Raw genomic sequence first — 22,576 nt, 5'->3', positions numbered from 1 at the left:
TGATCTTTGAGTCTTTTGGACAGGATTCAAAAGAGAGCTCTAAAAATGATAGGTGACCATTGTCTAACTGAAACTTATGCATCTCTCGAGCACCGTCTTAAGGTTTCATGTCTCTCATTATTCTATCGCTACTTCCATAAGCAATACTCGAATGAAAAAGCCAGTGGCATTCCTTCCCTCAAACAATTCAACCGTAATACTCGCTCTTTTAGGAACGCCCATCAGTTTACCCTTGAGCCCAATTTAGGTCGTACTGTTAAGTTCAGAGATTGGAATTGGACTCTTGGGCTCTAGGTCTAATCCATCAGTATTTAAGAAAAAGCGGGCGATAGTGAGAGCTGCTTCAAATTCAAGGCTTTCCATTAGTAAATTCAAGACAGAAGCTGGGTTAAATGCTAGTAGATCGACTGTATCTGTTCTCGGTGATACAGAAAGCAGACCATATACGACATCAAAAAAAATGATGAATAAACCACCATAGAACAATAAATCGCCGTAAGTGGAATTAAGCTTTTCATATACTGTCGTCTTTCCCGATTAAAACTAGTTAGTTCGTTGGACTGTCATGCCAGAGGTCTTGGGTTCGATCCCTGCCTATGCCATTTAGAGTTTTTTTTTTCACGGGTACTGCCTTTTCGCGGAATTGACAAATTCTCCAAGAGTAATTCTTTTCATGATGTTCGGATTCGGCTTAAAACTGTAGGTCCCCTCCTTCCCTGACAACAGTACTCGCACACAGGAATGATTGTAAGAGCTGTAAGTTACTATGCCTTAGTTGTCAACGGACTGTTACGCCACCCAATTTATTTTTTTCTTTTATTTTATTTGGACGGACCTGATGGATGTTTCTGCTATTTTCATGATTTAAGAAAGGAAGAAATCTATCTTGAAAAACGGCACAGCAAAGGAAGCGGTGTAATGGTATGTGGAGCAATCACCTATTACGGTACCGTGGAACTGGATTTTAAAACCTCTAAAATGACGGCAATCTCTTACAAATCGATTACGGAGTGAGCTTTTCCGCAGTTTTCTAAACTATTTGGTAGACCGCGATGGGCTTTCCAACAATATAATGCACCAATACATACCGCACGGACAACTAAAGCCTGGATTCAGGGGCAAAATGTGAACCTATTACCATATCCCCCATATTCTTCTGACCTGAACATTATGGAAAATGTTTGGAATGGCTTTTAAGAAAAGTCTACAAAGGAGGAAGCAATATCAAAAAGCCGAAGAGATTATAGAAGCCATAAAACGGTCCTAAGATCGAATATCACTCAATTATCTGACAGCACCACAGGTTACTTGAAGTAATTCAAAAACCAGGAGGCAGCACACATTACTTAAAATTATTTGAATCCATTCTACAAAACCATTATTTACCTAAACCCTAAGAATTGTTTGTTATTTTCTTTACTTTAAAGGTTCTTATAGCTTCTTCGGAAAAACCGGCATGAAATTTGTATTTATCAACTCAATCCAAAAATTTGTTCTTGCAACATAAAATGTAAATATATTTTACCTCATTTTTTTTTAAGGTTTTAAGGAACACCGGAAAATAAAAAACGAAAAAAGCTTGTGCACAAATTGCATCTTTGGGATTGTGTTTCGTTATAAATAGAAATCTGTGCATGGTTTCCTGCACAGTTTTCTGCAGAGTGATACTTTGTCAAATTTTTAAAAGAATAAAACTTCCAATCTCACAATTTTTGTATCTTTCTATGATACTTTCCTAACCTAATACTCATCATTTGATAGCCTTACGCACTTTTATAGTGATGCACATAGTTTTGACAGTAAATAATTTCCATCTGCCTAAGTGTTATAATAATATACAACCATTAGATTAAATTCATTTTATAAATATAAACACTTTCAATTTATTATTATTACCTATTAATAAATTGAAAATCTTCATTTATGTACAATTAATAAAGTATTCAGGCATTATCAAGACTTTAAACTTAAAATTCAAATTTATAAGCTAAGGATGTAGAAATGAAATATCTTCATCCTTATATTATATGGAAACATAACTTTATCCTCAATTAAAATATTTGCCCATAAGATTTCAAAGAGAGTGAACAATATGCGCCACACAAATAATAATAAACCAACACCAACAACAATATATTTCTCTGGCCTCTCGGTTAAATATTTTATTATATGTACAATACAGCTATGGTCGAAATTATAGTAACATTTCTTATTTTTATAAATAAGCGAACTTTGTTTTCCATTTTATTAAAGCTAACCGTGTCGTGATGGTTAGTTATTGCATTAGACTGGCATGTCAGAAGTCTTGCGAGGAATTGTCAAATTCTCGAAGAGTGATTTTTATGATGAAAAGTCGTTTGGATTTCAATCTAGTTTGCTATTTTTTAAAAATAAGCACACACTTAAGGGGACTTTACTACCATTATTATGCAAACACAGTGTGAGCACTAGGAGAGGGAAAGAGAGGTTGAAAGGATGTGTCGGCTCACATTGGTTTTGAATTATTGAATATTGCAATGGCTTGGAAAGACAGAGTGTGGTTAGGAATTCCACATTCGCGTAGTATGGCTAAAGAACGAATCTCTATAATTGACGGTACGACCAAAGTTGGGCTCGAGGGTATACTGATAAGCATTCCTAGAAGCGCGAGTATTACGGTTAAACTGTTTAAGGGGAGGAATGCAGATGGCTATTTCACGAAAGCATAAATCGTTAAAATAACGGTAAAAGAGGGTGAGACAGGTAACTTTACGACGATGTTCAAGCGACGTAAATGATCCTACGGTGGTATTATCACCAATCAATCTAAATGCGCTACGTTCAATACTGTCCAAGAGGTTTAAGTAAATTGCAGGAGTACCATCGCAGATATAGGAGTTATACTCAAGCTTTGGACGTATATAAGTCTTGTGAATAACAGCCAGATCAGAGGGGGAGAAAAAGTTCTTGCATCGCCTTAGAAAACCCAAACATCTTGCAGCATTATTTTTGGCGACATCGCGTATCAAATGCTTTTGAAATATCAAGTGCAATAATCTTACTATTCCAAAACGATGTAAAGATTTTCTCCACTGTTCGATGAGATGAACCACGAGATCACCAGTGGACCAATTGCTGCGGAAGCCGTATTGTCGGTCATTAAGAAGCTTTCGATCTTAGAGATATTTCTTGAACTGATAATTAATCAGCGTTTTCATGGCCTTGGAAAGAAGGGACGTGAGTGCAATTGGTCGGTAGTTAGAGGGTGAGGAAGATTCGCCTTTTTTGGGAATAGGCTGGACAAATGCGGTTTTCCATCCGCTCGGAACGAGACCTGAGGAGTAGGACAGATGAAAAAGCTAACGCAGTGGTTTTGCCAGCGTTGAAGAACACCTCTTCAGAACAAAAGGGGGGATACCATCCGGACCAGCGGATTTATGAATGTTGAGATCTTTAAAAACTCTTGCCACAGTACGAGTGCGAAAAAAGATTGGTCCCATAGAATCACTAACTCGCTCAAGTACAGGCGGAGTCATAACACTCACTGGCAGCGTTGAATTGGCGGTGAACTGCTTAGCAAAGGGATTAGCTTTCTCTAAAGAGCTAACAAAAAAAGTGTGTCATTGACAACGAGCGTAGGAATTGAGGGAGAGGAAGAATTCCTCATATTTTTTTTACAAATGATCAAAAATTTGTACTGCTTTTGGGACATTGCAGTATTTTTTGCCGTAAATTTTGGTCATGTTAAAATGTGGTCCGTCGAATATTGGCGTTGCAGTCGTTCCTGGCTTGCTTGAACTTATTCCGGTTTTTCTCAGTTAGATTGGCTTTAAACCAAGGGAAACTTACCTTCTCTACCCTAATAACCTCCTTACAGCTCGCATCGAACCATGCGTTTTGCTTGGGTCTGATACGTTTAACCCTGTTTGGTATAAAAGTTCTCATTCCCGGGAGAATCAAACTTGTGATCAAATCAGCGCTGGCGTCAACGTCACTATCGAGGAAGCATAGTGACCAGTTAAAAATCATGAAATAATTGTTGAGACCGTCCCAGTTGGCTTTCTCATATGCCAAACGGTTCTCTTAGGAACCCTTTCTTTAACTGGATGGTTTTTACACAAGAAATTTGCTGATATGACACAATGGTGTCATACCAGGGTCAGACGTAAGAAACAAGTCCGATATTCGAGTGGGCTCGTTGACCAGCTGAGTTAGATGATTTAACTCAGCGAAGATCTCAGCACACACTCCTTCTGATGTTGACTGGCCCAAATGTTGAAGCCATGAATAATTGTGTACATTGAAATCGCTAGTAATAACGATTTCAGTGTGAATATAGGACGGAACAATTCCTTGAATGGAGTCAGATAAAGCATCAAATTCCCAAGAAGTTGATACCCTGTCTAAATTTGGGCTTTGATAAAGGAAGCAATAGTGATTTTTGGTAAAATGTAAACCAAATGAAATTAAAAAAGAATTGGTGCAAGGACCATATTGTGGTAAGAGTTGATAAGCAACATCATTCCTAATGTATATGGCGAGACTATGGTGGGAAAAGAATAAAGTGCTTTCTTAAATTAGCCGTTCAGCAACGAGATTTTAACACACAATTTAACTCTGGATAGTTTTTCATATCGTTACTTAAAAATATACTTTGATAGTTTTATGGATTTTTCGAAAAGTCGTATAGAGTTATGAATATTTTATTAGTGCTTCTATTATTGTGGCCATAGCTGTTTTTAGATGTCATCAAGGCAAATACCCAAAAGCCCGAAATGTATTTCTCCTAAAAGGTAATAACCTACCTCTGATGGTTGGTTAGCATCAGCCTCAGCAGCTTCATGTCATAACATTTAAATACCTTATCATAAACTCTAAATACCAACGTTATATTGAGATTTTATAACATCCTGCTCTCATCGTATCAAAGTTCTGTATTACCATTTATGGTTACCATATACATCCACACATCCTATGGATGGCTAAAACCGGCGAGAGACTTTGAATATGGAATGGATGTGATGCGAGGAAATTGAGGGGGGGGGGGGAAATAAATAGAGTTCTCCATCAAAATTTCTCTTCCAAAGCATAAATTGCAAATTAATTAAAATTTTAGCGCGCACAATTTTCAAAATATTTTCGAATACCTTTTTCATATATGTATGTATGTATGTAGGTATGACGATGTTGGCACAAAGGAAAATATTATTATGTTTTCAATATGAGTTCGCAAGCATCACAAACAAATAGAAATTGTGTTCCGGTCACTTTCTGAGAACCTTTGGTCTCTCTATATGCTTATATGTGTGTGTGTGATGGTATTAATGCCTCTGCATGTGTATTGAATTCTTTTATAGCTTTCATAAATAACAAAATAAGCATCGACACATTGCTGCTTCAGAGAGTGCAATCAATTAAAAGTGAAATGTCTCATTGTAAAAGTTAATGACCAACGATAAATTAATTCCAGCTTGAACACCTTAATACCTACATATTTGTGTACCATAATCTAAATAGGCTATAAGTCTATTGGCCACTTCTATATAGAAATGAAGTGAAGGCGATGGAGAATAAACCTACAAATATGGTTCATTTGGAAAATTGCGGACAGAACCTATAATCAAGCTGGCTAGGTTAGGTTATTGGCTATGACTATGCATGTCCGAGTCGATTGTGCCCTTATAATGTCCTTTTGCAAATTCATTAGTTCTTAACGACAAATGTCAACTAATAAAAGCTTATTTATAAGTTTGAGTATATTTTTGCCAATATTTTCTACATACCATACACACATACATTGATACATTTAGTATATGTTGATTGTATAGGTACATACATACATAAGTATAATTTGTTTATTGACAACAATTTGACCGAGTCATAATATCCATAATTTTGGATTTGGACAATCGAAAAGTTTATTCAATTACAAATGGAGAAACGAATATTGGACTAAATGGAAACATGCTCATTGGTTTTAAGTATAGATTGACGTAAAAGCTTATGCAATATAGAAACATCATCAGCCTCATATGAACATTGGATGTTATACTAAATTCATATGGTGTATACATATCTATATATAGTTATTATTTTATTTGGTAATTTTATCACAATTATGTAGGGATGAGCGTGTAGTCAATTCTACAATTTGGTTGTCATTTTGGAATGGAATTAAATATTGACAGAACATTCAAATTTATTTCCAAATTAATAAAAGTCTTTTTATGTAAGTGCATACCTATGTGTAAAATTATATGGAAAACCATTATTTAAGTCAGTATTTGTCTTTTCTGTTTTTTTGTTGAACTGACTATGAAAAGATACTTAAATTGAGTTTTGATAACAACCACTCCAACAAAAAATGCATATTAATACCAATAGTAGTTCTTAATGATTATTTTCGCTTAATTCTATAGGAGTTACACCACAATCAAGTTTAATCTGTTACTTAAATTGCAGAATGATCGGAAAAAAACTGAGTACCAAAATAATCTTAGTTTTAATTTGCAAAATCTAATAATTCAGAAGGATCTAACCGAAGAATAAATGGTACAATTATGATTGCGAAACAGCCAGGAAAAAAAGTTATAAATTGGTCAATATTTTTCGGAAAACGAAAAACAACGAAGCGAAAGAGAACTATCTACGAGCTCAAAAAGGCTTGACCTCAAAATAAGGAGTGTAAAAGTCAGTAAAGAGTTGTGGAAGTTGGCAAAGGAAATACGTAACCAAGACCGTCAAATTTTCCCTCAAATTTCCGCTCCTGAGTTTAGAACATATTATAGTTCAATTCTTAACCCAAATACATGAGAAGCGTGCGGTCGAAGATGGTGAGAGGTATAAAAGCAGGAATGAGGTTCGAAAGTTTTATGAACAGGTGAAACGAAATTCACAGGTACATAAACCTAGAACCGAAGGCTGCAAAGATGAAAGTGGAAACATCATAGTGGAACCGCAGTCAATGCTGAAGATATGGAAGGACCACTTCTGCAGACTGTATAACGGCGATGAAGAACTGAATTCCACTGTCAGGCAGGATGACCCATTCGATATAGACGACGAAAGCCAACAATCCCGTCCTCCCGACTTAGACGAAGTAAAGATTGCCATATCTAAGTTGAAGTCTAATAAAGCCGCTGGAGCAGATGGCTTGAATGCCGAGCTCTTTAAAGCAGCTGGAGATAAGTTGGTTAGGAGCATGCACCAACTTGTCTGTAAGATATGGTCGGAAAAAAGCATGCACGACGGATGGAACCTCAGTATTGTTTGCCCGATCCTGATCGTGAAAAAAAGGAGACCCTCTAAACTGCATCAACTATAGAGGAATCAGTCTGCTTAACATCGCCTATAAAATCTTCTCTGCCGTAATATGTGAACGTCTAAAGCCCATCGTCAACAACCTGATAGGTCCTTATCAGTGTGGTTTTAGACCAGGAAAGTGCACAATTGATCAAATATTACGGCATTACATTACGGCAGATCCTTTAAAAAACCCAAGAACACCAAATCGACACCCACCATCTTTTCATCGATTTCAAGGCCGCATATGACAGCATCTACAGGGACGAGCTCTATAGAGCCATGTCTAGTTTTGGCATCCCTGCCAAACTAGTCCGATTGTGCAGGATGACCATGGAGAACTCACGCTGCTCCATAAATGTTGGAAACAACTTAACAGAACCTTTTGATGTCAAAAAAGGTTTTAGACAAGGTGATGCGCTGTCATGTGATTTTTTAACATCGTGCTTGAAAGAATAGGGCAGAGCTCACACGTCAACACTAGAGGCACTATCTTTCAAAAGTCTGTCCAATTACTGGCATATGCTGATGACATTGACATAATCGGAAGAACTCAGCGTGATGTCAATTATGCTTTTATGAGTATTGAGGCAGAGGCGGCAAAGAAAGGACATTAAACACCGACGACGTTTTGGTTAAAACGTTACCATCGACAGACGTAACTTTGAGGTAGTCAAGAACTTCGCTCCGCTGTAAACGCAGAAAACAACACCAGCGCTGAGATCAATCGCAGAATAACTCTAACTGCTAACCGCTGTTTCTTAAGGTTAAGAAAGCAATTGAGTAGCAAAGCCGTTTTTCGAGGGACCAAAGTGTCGATATAAAAGACCCTCAACATTCCGTCCTGCCCTACGGTGCAGAAGCATGGATTATGACAAAAGCGGATGAACGCACTTTGGGTCGGTAAGAGAGAAAAGTTCTTCGTGTGATCAACGGTCCCGTATGCATAGAAGGGGAGTGGAGGAGAAGATGGAACGACGAGCTGTTCGTTCTGTACAGCGACGTAGACTTAGCCAGAAGGGTAAAAATCCAACGACTAAGATGGCTGGGTCACGAAGAGCTCATGGAAACCAATGCTCTGGCCCCGAAAGTCTTCGAATCCACCCCCACAGGACAGCGCAGTAGAGGAAGATCGTGGATCAGGTGGCTTGTCTAGCTAGGGACCGAGCTAAATGGAGAAGTTTGTTGGGTGAGGCCTTAGTTCACACAGGACTGTAGCGCCACCTTAAGTAAGTAAGAAAGGAAAAACTCTCAAGATATTTTATCAACAAAAATGTTCAGACTTCCATATGACACTATAAACTACCTATGTGTATGGAGACCGGATTACATTAATTTTTCACACCCTTAAGCTCCATCTTTACTACATGAAGAAGGGGATGGTCTAACCAGTATATCAGCTTACAATTAAAATTGATCGCATCTAAAAAACTGCAACAAACAAAGCTTCAATGAATTGTTTAGGCTCTGCAGAGAATACAATGTTAGCGAACTTACCAATGAAAAAGTCGAGTTCACCCAATTAAGAAGCTTTCTCGAACAAATCCAAGATAGCCAAAGGATATTGAAGTACTAAGTGTAGACATGATATCCACAATCTGCAAAACTATATAAAACAAACTCAGAATCAATGTACACCCTACGCGACCTAAGGTAGATAGAAGACACGCAACATTTCACCCTCGGAAACGATAGAAATACAAGTCTGGGGAAACCCTATGCTTTAACTGGACGAACTTATCAAAATACTAAATGGGGATGCAACTTACACTGAAAACATCCCACCCGTATCAGTCTGTCAATTTTTTTTTTATTTAACAAAAAATTAATATCAATATTTTTTTGTACAATACAAAAATTTTAGCTTTTGCCATATCTTATAAATAAATCTTAAGGCCAAAAAATGTCCAATACATTTTTGTAACAGTTATACCGTTTCCGCCTTCATTCGTAAATGATAATTTCATTGTAATAAGGGGTTACCGTAGTATAGAATCAGTCATGAAGATCGCCATGTTTTTTTTACAAATAGCATCAATGTAAAAACGCACAGTGGTGCCTATGTCTGATATTCTCCTGCCCTTCATCTTTGGAATAGTTTCATACAATTTTTCTTTGTGCAAGGGAAAGATTTAACAGTTTAAATTAATCAGTTTATTAAAACAGGAACTCGAAAAAAAATTTTGAAAAATAATTGATATTCTTAGAACCTGATATCAGCTCAAGGTCATATTACTTTTCCTTTTAAACATGTTCGACAAATTATTATTGAAATTGCGCAATAAAAAGTTATAGCAAGAGATTTACTTTAGGGGGTCGACATAAGCTTATAGGACAAATGAAGCTTATCAAATTGATTGATTTTCATATCATTACAAAATGTGCTTTGCAAAGTTTCGAATATCCTTTACCAAGAGTTATAGAAAATTATATCAGTTTAACTAATGTTCTATATTTTATATGACATAAGCTGATAAAATTCAATTTAAAGATAATATCAATATATCTCAATTTCCCGACAAACCTTTTGAATTAATCACATCCCTCACGTATATACTTATAGATTGTAATTGATTTTAGTTCAATCCAGTCCGGGAGCAATATAAAACCTTTCATTTTTTGTGCTAACACTCGTCCCCTATAGGAACCTAAGTTCTTCTTTACATAATGCAATATGGCTCAATTCATGGAGCGATTTAGTAATTTAATTCCCTCGCAGTAACCCGAAACCCCCATCCTACTCCATTCCATACCATCTCACAGTCTACCGCCTGCTATACTGCGAGAATCCTATGCACTGCATTCGTGTAAAAGCTGCAAATATAGCTTGACTCAAAAGCAACTACTAATGTATTAGAACAACTTACATATATACTTATAGATACAGATACATTCATAATAAGGGTACATCTTATTTTTGGGGGAGGTATAAATATATATAACCTTTTCGAGGATGGTACATGGGACTTCAAAAAGGAAACCTCCTAAATTTTGAACTATCAACCATTTCGTTTAGCAAGAAGAGAATTTTTGGTAACGGACGGCGAAGACGACGACCGACGGTGGCGGTAGTTCATATAAACATGTATATATGATCAAACAGGATATTGAAGGAAACTAGTCCCATAAAATTATGGCTACCGACCCGAACACATTCGGCAAGGCTTAAGGAGTTATCTGTGAAAATTCCTTTCGGTAGTCTTCTAAATCCTGACATGCAGCCCACAGCAAAAATAGAATAAGAAAAACCTACATATACAATCCGAAGAACCGACTTCTTCTCTTACAGAAAACTGAAATAAATATATACTTAGGACCATGTTGTGCTCATCCTCCTCCTTCGTCGTTGTCGTCTTCGTTCGTCGACATTTTCAAGGCTCAAATCCATTCTACCATATCGCTTAAAAAAATCTACTTACGACTTTCGACGACGACGACAACGACGACTACGACGAACATCGCATCCCAATTCTAGGGTTACATTTATACAAATAGATTTAGGACATATATTTTGTGTGTGCAAGTTTATGTTAACATAATATACATACTTAAATATACGTATATATATATGGATATAGAACTTACCTCCCAAAATCCATTTCCGGCTGAAGTTGTTACATCGCTATATGCAAGGACAGCAGCCGTCCTGCTGCTTCGGAAATCGAATTTAATATTAAATTCTTCGGCTTGATTTATAGGCCACCAAATGTGAGATGTCGCAAAAGGATATGTTATTGGGATGACATGCACTTCATTCTCCTGGAATTCAGCTTCGAGGATACCTATGTACATTACATATACACAAATTTATATATATATTGGAAATGTTGTAACGTATAATCGAGAACATAATGTAATGTGAATCAATAGTATTAAACAGGATATTAGGTACGTATAGATTAGGTACCTAATATTAGGAGTAAAATTATGGAATATTGTCTACATAGTCTGCTATTTAAGGATTTTCTATTAAAAAGGAATATCCGTTTAGAAGATTAGCATATTGTATAGAGTTCATTATAAGGCGAAACAGGGAGTTGAAAGGTTTCAAAACTTGGGGAAATATTGGAAACTCATTGTAATTAGCAAATATGAAAATCTGTAAGAACATTTTTTAAATTCGATTGTATTTCACATCAAATTGAGATTAACTTAATTTTGAAAATTCCAAAACTATAGCTTAAAAAAAAAAACAATTTGATTTCCTTTAAATAGAAGTTACTTTAACACTATCGTAGTCTTTCTTTTAAGCTAAAACATCAAGTCTTGTGGCCAAAATTAAATACGGTAGAAGTGCTTATGCCCTAGAATAACTGAGCTCATATAGTATTAAGCTATTTGGTGATGCGATAAACTGGGACTGATAAGAGTTTTGAATAAGTTCCTGAAATAATGAACAATACTTTAACTTAAGACAATTTCGAAGTAAAACTTCAGTTACTTAATATTTAAAACTTTAAGACCAATGTGCATTGGTATCTTTTTTTAAATCCTCTCCAATTTCCTAAAGCTTACACGGTGTTAAAACTTTGAATATTGGGAAGGGTAGAATTAATCCCTTTAGTGTGTGTAAATTATTCAAACAAAAGAAAAACTAGCGAAGCACTGTTTAACCGAAAATTTGATCATGAGACATTTTAACCTTAAAAGAAGATCCTGTTTATCAGTTCCCATGAATATGACACAGGTTTTAGGATTGAAAGCATTTTTGATACTAACAAATTTTCAAAACTTGAATCTGCTTTAAGAGAGTGTCACCTTTTGGTTGCAATTTTCAACATATACCATTATCCCTTTTCAAATGTGTTAGAAATGTAAGTGTACTCTAATACGTACCATGATAATGAACCTTTGGATTCCCCTTTTTCAATTCGTACAATATGGACACATCATTATAGAAGACATATTTCAAAATTCCAACAAAATTATTATGCGATGCTAAACCCTTCTTCTTGTGCAAGTCCGGTCCACCGCCAAAATATATTTCCGGATCGAATAATAAATTTGCACTAGCGCTAGCTGGTATTTCGACCGTTTTAATTTGCTGGTCCAATATTATCTTCACAGTTCGTTGCTCGTGATAAATTGTCAAATTGTGCCAATAGCTGCGTGTCAATTTGTCCCTCAGCACAACTGACATCAAATTATCACCGAAATCCATTTCGACTTGTATTGAATTGTTTTTGAGGGATGCAGCTATATATTGATGTTTGAGGGCTTCGCCACTGGCATAGAATAAGGCTGAATCATCATGGCGTGTTCGAAACATCATACTGATGCGTGTTGAGGATGAATGAACACGATCTTTCCAATCGTAGATGCGGTATGATACATAACTAGCACCACGTAAAGTCATTATGGTTGCGGCTGTTTAAAAGAGAAAAGGTACACAAGCAAAAATATTATTAGACTTTTCACATGCACTGCACATAGAGGTACTTAACTTAAATTTAATATCTGTTTTGGAAAACAATATTGAAAACTTTTCAAAACTTGCTTTCCTTTGAATTAATATGAACTTTAATAATCCAAAGTTCCTATCAAAACTAGAAAATTGAATTAAAATTTTTCAGGAAGTACAGAACAGTTCGTTTGATTATAAATTTATTTCGGTAGGAGCAGAAGACATAGTTCCTAAAATTATATCAGTTACAATTTCAATATTAATTTTTCGATATTTTGTATCATCTGTTATCTTCGTGGTTTTAAGACCCTAAATTTAATTTCTACTAGTTTAAAAAATACTTCTTATTTCATTCAAAATTATTCAGCAAACAAATTTTTTAAATATTTTTCAATCTTATTTAAAATTTTCTCAAGAAATGTGCAATAGTTTTCATCGCTATTGTTAGAATAATGTCTCATTTCTCAATAATTCTATTATAATATAAAATGTAATCACTGGGATCGAGATTTCAATTTGCCCAATAGTTTTATAAAGAACAATAGTAATGAAGTTAGGAATTAATGATGAAATGAAAACAGATTTGCGGAAGAAATAAGGGATTCGAAAGACACTACTGTCAATGCACGAGGAACTAAAGGTTGAATGTGTGTGATGCTTTTGGTTTTTGAATATTAAATAGCGTTTCTGAGTCTGATAAGTGTGGAGAGTACACCTTCGTAGTCCAAGAAGGTTATTCTGGCTGTCTAATAAAGGGAATTTTGATTTCTATAATTTCAGATTTCATGGTCAAAAGTGTCCCGTTTTCCGATCATTTGTCATTAGCAGGTGAATTCTGAACTAACTTAATAGAGCAAGACAATATAACGGTCTTAAAGCTGCCACGAAAATTAAATTGGAAAGAAGACAGAGCGCACGAGTATCGATGCAACCTGGAATGGAATCTTCCAACGGCGACCCCAATTTTAATAGGCGACATTGAAAAAATTATAAAACTTTCATGCCCGGAACCAAGAAAATACCAGGGAAAAATTCTTAAAATTACAGAAAATTGGTTGGCTTTTAGAAAATTCAGCTCCCATTCCTTCAAAAAAAATGTATTAAGTAGCAAACGCGAGTTCAAAGAAATATGCAAGGAAAAAATCAAAGTTTTATGAAACCGAATTTGGGCAGGTGCTAGAAAGCATCTATGACGAAAATAAGGCAGTGTTATGGAATGGTGCCGAAAAGATGGGAGTCAAGCAAGGATGCAGTTTAAGCCCAAATCTTTTTGCTTTGCTCATAGAGGACCTGATTGATTTTCTTCCTGGTGGAATCGAAATATCGAGGATACTCATCAAAGCCTTGCTTTTTGCAGACGATGTCATACTGTTTGCTTACTCGCCCGAAACCCTACAGTTGATGAATAACTGACTAAATGTGTTATGCCGGTTATAGAATCTGAAAGTCAATTTAAGCAAATCCAAGGTTATGATATTCCAGAATGGTTCTGGTAGAACAGCCAGGAATGAGAAATGGCTCTTTGACAGAGTACCAATCGAGATTGTTAAAGCCTATAAATATCTAGGATTTAACATAACCAGCAATCTTAATATGGAAACACACCTTAAAGAAAAGCTGATTAAACATTAAAGTGCAATATCTGCAACATGGAAGTAATGCTTCTCAAATCAGTCAATATTACGTAGTGTTAAATATAAGGTCTTTGTTGCAGTGGTGAGGTCTGTTACGATGTATGCAGCACAGGTAAGGGGAGGGGAGAAACTTCGAAGGTTCTTTATTAAAAAATGCTTTCGTTTACCGAAAAACTCCCCAAACTAATGATCTAAATTGAGACAGGACTATCACCGCTCTTCATTAAAACTATTAATTGTCATGTTGATTATATCAACAAAATTTTTAATATGCCCGATAAAAGACTCCCAAAAATTCTGGCATTGAAAACAATTGAGAAGAAAAATCTGTGGTAAACAAAGCTAGAAAACCATGCTACCTATTGTAAAACGGACTTCCGAAGAGTAGATGAAAATGGTAAATACTTCGATGACCTCCGGAATCTTATATTAGATGAAAAACTGAGAGCCCACACTATTAATTATGCTACATCCTCGGTGCCTAGATCTACGTACAACTATCTTAATCACAATTTATGCGAACGTAACTACTTTCGAAACGAGAACAAACAGGAGCTCATATCGGCAATTTTAAAAATGTGAGGAGAAATAATTATAGACCAAATCGGGAGGATCTGCCCATCTACTGCAGCCTTTGTAACTTAAAAGTAAGGGAAGATGTAATCCATTTCATAGGAAAGTGTCCAATTTTATGTGAAATACGCAGAAATTTTCTCGCGAAGTTTTCAATAATTTTCGTCGCTGTTGTTAAAACTATTTGTAAGCTTTTTGTTGTTAAGTTTTACTTTGTTTCTAAAATGTTGCTTAGTTCAAACGAAATAGAAAATTGTACAATTTCCGAGATGATTGCTTGTTTTTTTCCTTGAACACAATCCTTATCATTTGATTTGATATCATTTGGCGCTCGAACTTGGGTGTGGTTACTTTCCCCTTGGGTGCGCACAAGGTGTCCCTGTACTGAACTTTTCTGTGGGCGTGGATTCGAAGGCTTTCCCGCCCGAAGCATTGGTTTCCATGCGCTCTTATCATCTCAGTCGTTATTCTTTTACCCTTTTGGCTATGTCTCCGTCACTGTACAGCCTCTACAGTTCGTCGTTCCATATTCTCCTCCACTCCCCTTCTATGCATACGGGACTGTAGATCACACGAAGAACTTTTCTCCCGAATTGACCCAAGGTTCTTTTATCCGCTTTTATCATAGTCCATGCTACTGCACCGTAAAGCAGGACGGGGATGATGAGGGTCTTATAGCGAATCTTTGCTACTCAATTGCTTTCTTAGCCCAAAGAAACAGCGGTTAGCAAGAGTTATCCTTCGTTTGATAGCGGAGCCCAGGTAGACGAAATCCTTAACTACCTCAAAGCTTCGTCTGTCGAAGGTGACTTTTTGACCGAGACTTTTAGTCTTATAAGTCATTTCTCGACAACAGCATGTTCTTTGTTTTGCCCTCATTGACCGTTAAATCCGTTTTTGACGCTTCTACCTCAATACTCACAAAAGTCCCATTGACACGCTGAGTTCTCCCGATTATGTCAATGTCATCAGCATATGCTAGTAGTTGCACAGACTTTTGAAAGATAGTGCCTCTAGTGTTGACCTGGAAGCTCTGCACTATTATTTGTCAAGTGCAATGTTAAAAAAACCGTATGACAGCGCATCACCTTGTCTATACCCTTTTTTGACATGAAAAGATTCCGTTAAGTTGTTTCCAACCTTTATGGAGCAGCGTGAATTCTCCATGGTAATCCTGCACAAACAGACGAGTTTGGCAATGATTCTAAAACTAGACATGGCTCTATACAGTTCGTCTCTGTAGATGCTGTCATATGCGGCCTTGAAATCGATAAAAAATATGTTGGGTGTCGATTTGATGTTCTTGGGTTTTTTCAATATCGGACGTAATGTGATTATTTGATCGACTGTTGACTTATCTGGTCTAAAACCACACTGATAAGGACCTATCAGGTTGTTGACGATGGGCTTTAGACGTTCACATATTGCGGTAGTAGACTGATGCCTCTATAGTTGGTGCAGTTTAGAGAGTCTCCTTTTTTTAGAATCGGGCAAACAATACTAAGGTTCCATTTATTGAGCATGCTTTCGTTCGACCATATTTTACAGGTAAGTTGGTGCATGCTCCTTACCAAAATATTTCCAACTGCTTTGAAAAGCTCGTTTTAGTCGGGAGGACGGGATTGTCTATTTTGAATGGATCATCCTACCTGGCAACGGAATTCAGTTCGTCGTCGCCGTTATACAGTCTGTAAAAGTGGTCCTTTTATATCCTCAGCATTGTCTGCAGTTCTAGGTTTATGTACTTGCCAAAATATCTGTTACAAATAATTTAGTTTTACTTAAATTCCTCTTCGACTAAAAGTACTTTCCATAGATGTTTCGAATTAAAATTTGAAGAATCATTAATTGAGTATTTCTCCTACTTCTTTTTTTTAACCCTTCAATCATTTACCAATTCTAATATGGTATACCTAGTGGGTGGGTAATTACCTGAACACAAGGACGAGTACCTGTACACTACACCACTCATCATGATAAGATACATGTGTGTTTTGTACACAGGTGCGATATGTGTGATTATTCAGAACGAACATTGTGCGAACCATGCACCGAACGACGGTCGACCGACGCGTCACGAAAAGTGTCAAAACCTACTGACATATTGAAAATAATTTTTCCCAATCCATTACCGGTCATTTTATTTAACTGGCTCTCAAAAATAATGTCCTGAACGCCAACCAGAGATATACCTCCATCATCTACCATCATTGGATGCGATGTCCTTGGGGATCGAGGACGAATGGAGTATACTCCGAATTATGTACACATCCCTATATGTAACACCTACCAATGTGTGTTTTTGTATTACCAGATTGTCACCAATGGCGATATTCAACATTATAAACATCGATACTCCTATAGATATATGTACATATATTTTTTTTGTGTGGTTAAATGGAATGGAATTGGACACAGCATTGAATGCAGTCGTCAGGTGACAGACAACGGAAATACGGTAACAAGCATACAGGACATCAGGACACGAGACAGATATCCTTTCATTGGTTTGGTATAGTTCCTATCTACCTATATAGTCACTGCATCTGCAGTGTGAAAATATAATTACCCCTTGGGGTTTTGTCGATATTATAGTGGGAAACTGAGTTATTTTCTAGGTATAAACATTTTTTGTGTTTTTTTTTTTATTTTCAAGATTGATGATGAGTGTGATTGAGAGGAGATCAATGCTACAGGACAAATCAGTGAAACAACAGCTGCTAGGGATATATGCATCCATATAATATGTTGTACAGTACATAGGAAAGTATTTGGTGCTAAAGAATGGCTCATTTAATTTATTTATGGGCAATTTTAATTGGAATCAATTTATTTTAGTTGTTATAGGTATTACCATTTAGGAACAATTTAATTTCAATATTATAAATACCTCTTAAAATTTCAAATTCATTGATTTCGTGGAATACTAATTTATGTTTTTGAATATTTTTTAATTCACATATGACTATTGATTTCAATTGGCTTCGAGGTAGTTTGTATTCTTTTACCCATTTCAATTACGGCTTTTACAAAATAAGGGCTCCTAAGGACATATGCATCTATACCAAACTTTTCCAATATACTGGCACTAGTAATAATGAAAATGGACTGATAAATTCGCAAAGTGGTTAGCCATAGTTTTCATTTGACATTTATGTAATTCTAAGAAATCAGTAATGAATATAGCTTAACTTGTAATTACTTAGCATAACATGCAATTATTAAAGTGCATTTTTTACCCGAAGCAAATGTTTGGATTAATACCCATGTAATTATATAGTTTTTAATTTATTTCTGTTTTCAAAATTTCACTATCGATTGAAATTAATTTTTCTTGGAAATATATGTTTTTCATTTTTATATTAAAAAAAATAAGAAAAAAATGAAAAATATCTAATTACAAAATAATAAATATGTTAAATAATTATAATTATTTTTTATTTTATTTGTGAATGAAAATAAGTAAATGCTCAAAATGAGCCTTTTCACCTTTAGAAATTGGATTTTTATAAAAGTGTTTTTATTAAAGTGAAACTGTGTGTCTCATTTATCGTACCCTGTGTTTGTTTTGTTCAATGAATCTTTCAGAATCTCAATTTTCCCACTTTTAGGGAAAAGTGCATTTATAACTTCGATTCATAAAAAAGGATCTATGAATGAAATAAAGAATTACCGGCTGATTGCCAAACTTTCCGTTATTCCCAAACTATTTGAGTACATTATCTGTAAGATGTTATCCTTTAATTGTAATTAAACTGTATGTGAAAATCAACATGGTTTCGTCCAGAATAAATGAACAATTACAAACCTACTTCATTTCACTTCTTTCTGCTTTGACTCCTTCGAAGATCGTAAACAGTAGGTTGCGTATTCACAGATTTCAGTAAAGCCTTTGACAAATTGTGTCACAAGACTTTAGTTCATAAACAACGTAACGACAAATTCTTGACGTTGTTCTCGTCTTATCTTAAGAACAGAAGTTATAGCGTTATATTCAGAAATTAATTTCCGACCAATTTTACGTCAACTCTGGTGTTCCACAAGGTAGCCATTTAGGTCCTTTATTATTTATCTTATATATAAATGACATAACATCCGTTTTAAAAAACTCCTCCGTTTTAATTTACGCTGATGACATTAAAATTTTCAAATCTATTAGTTCAATTAATGACTGTTCACAGCTTTAAGAATATCTTCATAGTTTTAGGGAATGGTGCAATACAAACCGACTTTTATTGAATATTGACAAATGTAAGACTATGTGTTTTATTAGATTCTTCCTCCCTTTGTAACCTTTCCGTTTTCTCTGATTTAGGTGTTATTCTTGACAGTAAATTAACGTTCTGTGACCATTATAACTTTATAGTTAAAAAAGCTAACAAGATTCTAGGTTTTATTAAACGTTTTTCTCGTGACTTTCGTGACCCAAACGTCTTAAAACTTCTTTATGTATCATTTGTCAGGCCAATAATTGAATACGGCTGTGTTATATGGCCACCATACTATTCAGTCAATATTGACATACTTGAAAGTATCCAAAAAAGATTTATGCGTTTTTGTCTTCGTTTCTTCCGTTTTCCCAAATATTCACACCACCTCCTTATTCTCAGATACTTTTGCTAATAAACCTCCCTACACTTTCATAACATAGAAAACATCTCCAATTTTGTTTTATTTTAAAATTAATTAATGGTTCTATTATAACCGCAACAGCTCTGAATCGTCTAAATTTTAGCCATAGTCAAACTAGCATAAGAAGACAGATACCTTTATGTCCGATCTTTAGCAGAACTAACTATGGTATGAATAGCCCTTGAAATCAATTGATTTCAGTCTTCAATAAATTTTATAATTTAATTACATCTGTTAATGACAATGTTAAAAGTAAACAAAGAAAGCTTTTTTAATATGTTATAGTATTTATTTATTTCTATTTTAGTTAAAATTTTAAATTAAGAATTATGTAAATAGCTATAAGTTTATATTAACGTTAGATAATTAACGGATTTAATAAATAAATGCACTCATAAAGAAAATCCGGTATATAATATGGTAAATACCCGTGAAACATGACTGTAAAGGGCCTTTTTTTAAGAGCACTATACAAAAAGACTGTGTTTCAAGTCTTCTTATCTCCATCTTGACGCAAAAATTAAGTTTAAATCGCTATCGAGGTATACACTTCATTAATATGTATTTATGTAAAGGGTGATTATTATTATTAGGCTATTATATTTTTGGCAAAACTGGTTTAAACAGCTGATGCACGTTTCATATTTTATTTCATTGTACAACATCTTCAGTTTGGTCTACAATTTTACCATGAATCATCTTACAAACAAACAACGCTTGCAAATTATTCAATTTTATTATCAAAATGCGTGCTCTGTTAAGAAAGTTCATCGCGCGCTTTTTCCATTTTATGGTCAGTTAAATCGATCCACTGAAGCTGCTATTCGGGCTGTTGTAACTAAATTTCGCACTAAGTTTATATTGTTGGACATTAAACTACCAACACGCTTACGTAGAGTGCCAACTGAAAAAAATATCGCAGCTGTATTAACCAGTGTTAATGATGACCATAAATTTTCGATTCAGGCCTCTGTTACTCAACAACGTGGAAAATTTTGCTGAAGGATTTATGTGTGATGAATTTCAAAATACAACTGGTGCATGAATTGAAGCCCAACGACCTACTGCAAGGTAAAATATTTGGTGAATGGGCTCTTGGAAAGTTGGCCGAAGAACCACTTTTTTACCGTAAAATTGTGTTCAGCGACGAAGCTCTTTTTGGCTCAATGGGTACGTAAATAAGCAAAATTGTCGATTTAGGAGTAAATATCAGCCAGAAAAATTGCAAGAGCTACCAATGAATAAAGGAAAAGTCACAGTTTGGTGCGGTTTATGATGCGAATCGTAAGGTAACTGTGAATAGTGAGCGCACAGTTACCTTACGCTATCCAACTTTTTTGTCAAAAACGCAAGAGCTTGACTTGCATGACCTGTGAGTTCAACAAGGCAGTGCCATATGTCACCCAGCACGCGCAACAATGGACTAATTGAGTGGCGAATTCGGTGAACATTTTTATTAACGTTCAGGACTGGTCAATAAGCCACCTTGATCGTTCGATTAAACGCCTTTAGACTATTTTTTGTGGGACTATGTTAAAGCTTATGTCTATACAGACAAGATCGCTTCAATTTACACATTGGAAGACAACATTGAAGCATTTATTCGTGAGATACTGGCCGAAATGTTGCCAAATTTGGACTTAGCGGATGGACCCTTTGAGGCGCAGTCTTATGAAATCATCTTCAGCCATTAAAAAAATATGGTCCGTTCTATCGATTCAAAGAAAGATTTCGTGCATTTTTCTGAATTGTATGTATTTATTTTTGAAAAACTGTCCAATAGCTTTTAAAAAAACACCCTTTAGATCAATTATGAATTTTATAAGAAAATAAAGATAGCAGATTGTCTAACTTATCAAAATGCAAAACAAATATTTATTTTAGGATAAGATAAAGAATTTCTTAAGGAGTAAAATGAAGTTTTCCACAAATATTGTTCCAATTTCTAACGATTCCAATAGTAGAATTCCATCAGTAAAAATTATTCGGTGGAGTTCAACCAAGAATTTTGGCTCAATGACAGAAATTTTTAGTATAAAACACCTGTCAATAAATTTCCAATAATTGGTTTCACATTAAAAATCAACGATAGCTACTATTGACCTTTTGACAAATCCCCAACAAAATTATCTTGAGGCATGTGGCACTAACGTGTTGTTGAAATAAAATGTATTATTAGCATTGCAAGGTATCGCTAACCACTAACAGTAACGTTGCAGTGCATTCGAATCATTAACTATTGTTTTTTTTATAAAAAAAAATAAAAATATAAAACTATATTACTCAAAGTTGGTAAAAATTGATTTTGGACTCAAACATGTTTTCAAAAATTTGAAAATTATGGCTTTCAACTAATTTTATCTTACGAAAAATATTGTTTTCAACATTCAGTAAAATTTGAGAAAAACCGAATTGACAGTTTTTTTACAAAAAATAAAAACCTAAACAAAATTAACAAATGCAGGGTTTTTTCATAAAAAATGCAATTTAAAACAAAAAGTACGAAAATTTGGTTAAAATTGATGTTCGGTTCTCGATATCTAGTGAACAATAAAAGATATTGCTTTCAAAATAATTTCATTCTACAATTTGTATTTGCTTATGTAAGAAATAAAAAACTTTCAAGAAACGCTACAAGGGTAGGTAAGGTTAGGTTAAAGTGGCTGCTGATTCAGAATCCACGCACTTAGGCCAACAGAAAAGGGCTATTGTGATACCACATGAATCTAGAGAATTACGTCTTACTAGTCGAACCATTTTGAGCTTTGAGCGAAGAAGATATTTGATATCCTTTTTAGCTAGTCCATTGGGATTATCAAAAGAGTAGTCTCCCAGATGAAGTTTGCGTCTTAGTGAAAGAGCAGAGCAAGTGCAGAGAAGGTGAGAGATTGTTTCCTCTTCTTCCTCGTCCATATAGCTCCTGTAGAAGTCATTTGAGGCCACACCAAGTCATATTGCGTGACTTGGTGTGTCCTGTAAAGACACCTATAAGGGAGCTTATATGAAGTCTGCTTTAAAATAACAAGTATTTAGAGTGCTTTAGGTCCAGTGA

At 35.2% G+C, this 22,576-nt stretch overlaps 1 protein-coding gene across 4 annotated transcripts in view; it reads right to left on the bottom strand.

Annotated features, from left to right (window-relative positions):
* Window positions 1–22,576, bottom strand: part of LOC129948485 (axotactin) — a 223,923-nt gene that overhangs the window by 122,490 nt on the left and 78,857 nt on the right. For all 4 annotated transcript variants that reach the window (XM_056059498.1, XM_056059501.1, XM_056059500.1 and 1 more), the window contains exons 7-8: window positions 12,118–12,648; window positions 10,867–11,063 (exon numbers count right to left, since the gene is read on the bottom strand). In XM_056059498.1, the coding sequence (XP_055915473.1) occupies window positions 10,867–11,063; window positions 12,118–12,648 (728 nt within the window). The remainder of the gene's footprint in view (window positions 1–10,866; window positions 11,064–12,117; window positions 12,649–22,576) is intronic.

This window comes from Eupeodes corollae, chromosome 2 (assembly GCF_945859685.1).
Source record: "Eupeodes corollae chromosome 2, idEupCoro1.1, whole genome shotgun sequence".
NCBI lineage: Eukaryota > Metazoa > Arthropoda > Insecta > Diptera > Syrphidae > Eupeodes > Eupeodes corollae.
This window is presented reverse-complemented; position numbering and strand designations above follow the sequence as displayed.